The sequence below is a fragment of the Bidens hawaiensis genome, unplaced genomic scaffold, assembly GCF_021521415.1.
Source record: "Bidens hawaiensis isolate Kalapana, Puna unplaced genomic scaffold, B.hawaiensis_p1.1 tig00001236_1, whole genome shotgun sequence".
Taxonomy (NCBI): domain Eukaryota; kingdom Viridiplantae; phylum Streptophyta; class Magnoliopsida; order Asterales; family Asteraceae; genus Bidens; species Bidens hawaiensis.
In genome coordinates this window covers 2,774,321-2,777,441 of record NW_027491070.1, presented here as the reverse complement: position 1 = coordinate 2,777,441, position 3,121 = coordinate 2,774,321, and the positions used below count along the sequence as shown (strand labels likewise).

At 39.3% G+C, this 3,121-nt stretch overlaps 1 protein-coding gene across 1 annotated transcript; it reads right to left on the bottom strand.

The window, feature by feature from the left end:
• Positions 1-1,038: 1,038 nt before the first annotated feature.
• On the bottom strand, positions 1,039-2,714 carry LOC143566517 (uncharacterized). Its single transcript, XM_077053200.1, has 2 exons — positions 1,847-2,714; positions 1,039-1,043 (listed from the first exon to the last, which is right to left on the bottom strand). Exons 1-2 carry the CDS (start codon positions 2,712-2,714, stop codon positions 1,039-1,041), a joined length of 873 nt encoding a protein of 290 aa, XP_076909315.1.
• Positions 2,715-3,121: the final 407 nt, after the last annotated feature.

The window sequence follows — 3,121 nt, the reverse complement described above, 5'->3', positions numbered from 1 at the left end:
TGAGAAATATGAGTTGTTTATATGTGGTAAGTTTAGATAAAATCAACAAAGACCAACTTTCAACAAGAAACAGCCTTATTAAATTTCACCATCATGCTCTGCAGCACTTTTATAGGCGGAGTCGCGGAGAGGCGTTAAGGGGGTGCTTAGGGCCAAGGTGCCACCCGGTTAGCACTTGAAGGGGTGAAAGGAGGAGGCGCTAAGGTGGATATGGTGACATGGTTTGTAGTTGGTGCTATATGTGCGAAACCACAGTAGGTAACCTAAAAAGTAAAAACCTTGCATTTGTAATTCGTAACAACTACTAATTTACTCAAAGGTAGGCAAACGGGTTTATGATATAAGATATACTTGATTTTTCTAAATGATTAATAGATATTATATATGATTTATATACCATATAAAATAATTCTCTTATTAAAATTTCATTACACAAAATAACTCTTAAGGTGTACAAATTGTAAAGGTTGAGTAAAACCCATAAATTAGGATATTATGAATGTGAATACTTTTAAAAAGAAATAATTTATTACAAAAATTTTCTAAATTTCAGCTTAACAATATGGATGTATGGTATAAATTCATATATCATTACGAATTTGTTAACGGGCTTCTTATTACTATGGGATAAAATGTAAAAAGTTCAATCTGTCTATGTGGCAATGAAGTGTCATTAAAAAAAACGTTTTTTTAGCATTTCATTACAGATTCCCTCGTTAACAAATTTAGTATAAGACAAATTGTATTAAAAGATACACTTTATAATTAAACATATAAAAATTGTACCAGGAGATTTATGATTAAATTTGTATGATATTAAGCGACAAGCAATGCTATTGTGTCCCATATAGTCATTGACCTATGAACTAGACACCAGTGGAGTTTTGGAGTCAATGATGTAAAACTATGACAGGGCTGACCAGATATGTTAAATGTATACCCTCATAAACTTGGTTAAAATACAATGTCAATTTACTTGTTTGTTTACCCTTGAAAAATCCTGTGGATATATATATATATTTTTTTTTTTGAACAAAACTAATCTGTCATTTCAAATAAAAGAATTCAATTACAATAAAGAGGCAGGTAAGCGGGCAACAAGTTGCGCCGCTATCCCCTTTTGAATAGCAAAACCGATCCTACTGAAAATAAAATTATCGTTCTTTGGCGTCGTTGAGTTACTGTGCACGACCCGCTGAACTGTTTTTAGAAACGTAGCAGCATCGGGAGCAAGAGACCAAAATGTATCAAAAGCAAAAGGAATGAAGGCGTGTTGATTCTCCACACACGCCTTCTCGTGCTTAGCAATTTTTCCTGCTTCTGTCTTTAACACGGCCTGCCTAGCAACAAACCTGGTATCCCTAAGCCCGACAAGAGGGGACACCCCAGTAAGGTCCACACAAGCATGCTTCCCCCCAGCCCATCCAAACACAAGAATGTCCGCTGGTCGGAGAGTAGACTTTCCTTCACGCGGATCCGACAAGAAATTCACAGGAGCCTCTTTTCTTGCCGAGATTCCCGCTCATTTTAACACGTCAAAAAGGACATCCCTGACCAAATCATGTCTATATTTAAATCCCGGGAGTTCTTTGCAATGAACCGCATGTTCACCAAAATTGTCTACGCCTTACGACAAACCGGGCGGGGCTCATCAACTGGGAACATGGGGATCATTAACCGATATTTAAGAATAGCTCGGTACTCCACTGCTGACATGTGCTTGCCTAACCCTTCGATGGGGGTGACAGTCAAAAAGTCTTGAGCAGAGGAGCCTGAAGACATTCTAATACCGCTCTCTGACGAGAGGACATGCCAAACTTTTCTCCCAAACTTTGGACGGTTTTACTATAAAGGGCACTCGCCAAAACATTTTGGGCTTTAAGGGGGGCGGTGTCCTTATTAGCGAACCCGCCAAGATCAAGATCGGGAATAGAGTTATGCAAATAATCCATTGCACACCCAAAATCGGAATCTACCCCATCAACACCACAATCACGCAAAATGTGGTCCTGTAACTTCCAAGATTGTGCTCTCGAGGCTACGAAAGCATAGGTGGAAACATCCTCAGCTGAATATAACCCTAAATCACCGAAATGGATGGGGAGAGAGGCCCGTCTCCATTGAAAGTCTCCAAAAAACGGACCCACACATACCACAATATCCTCAATCGCCGCTCGGAGCCCTTTGTCAAAAACAGAGACAGCTTCCTTAACAAACATAGGCTGGCATGTTCGGAGTCCGAACAACAACTTAGCCACCCCCATACATGAGCGAAGCAAGAGAAGCTCACATTGAGGGTCACGCAGGCGAATAAGACATCTCATTAGTTCCATAGCTCTTGAAGCTCTGGTACTGGCCAAACTACTGATAAATCCCGCGTCTCGGCTAACCGCACCTCCAAGGAGTTTTACCCCTAACTCCGGTCTCCCAATCCCGATAGGAAATAAACCTACTTTTTCCTTTATCCCATTGCACGACGGCCAATATACTTCGGTCTTTTTAATATTAAGCTCAAGCCCCAGACTTGGCCCCTTGGATCTAATAATATCCAGGGCTTTAGCCACTTCAATGGCGTCTCCTATAATCGTACCATCATCTAAGTACCATGCATGGAAAGGTAACTTGCAACCATCTCGTACTTGATGAATGAGGGGGTGTAAAGCTAATGCAAAGAGAAGTGGTCCTAACGGATCGCCTTGTTGAACCCCAGTCATTGACTGGATACAATCATGTATTATGGTATGTATTTTGGATGCTTCATTACTTTGGATGCTGTTTTTTATTTCTGGCTTGGATTTTAATATGTATTTTGGTTTTTACACATTTGAAAATCAAGCAATTGCTGATGATCCATAGTCCAAATGGTTGAGATGATACTCCAAAAGACCTTGTTTTAAATAAACGGATGGTCATGGTACTCAAATTCATTGAATTTTATTCATTCGAATTCGTTGTTTTGAAACACAAATTTGCACAAAGAAAAAGGGAAACCGGATCTCCAAGATGTTTTATATGGCAGCTCAAGTTTAAGAAAAATCCAAAAAAAGTAAAATCTTACAAAAGTTAAAAATCTCACTAGTCACGAGACTAGAAGTATTTCCATGTAGCAAAATAAAATACC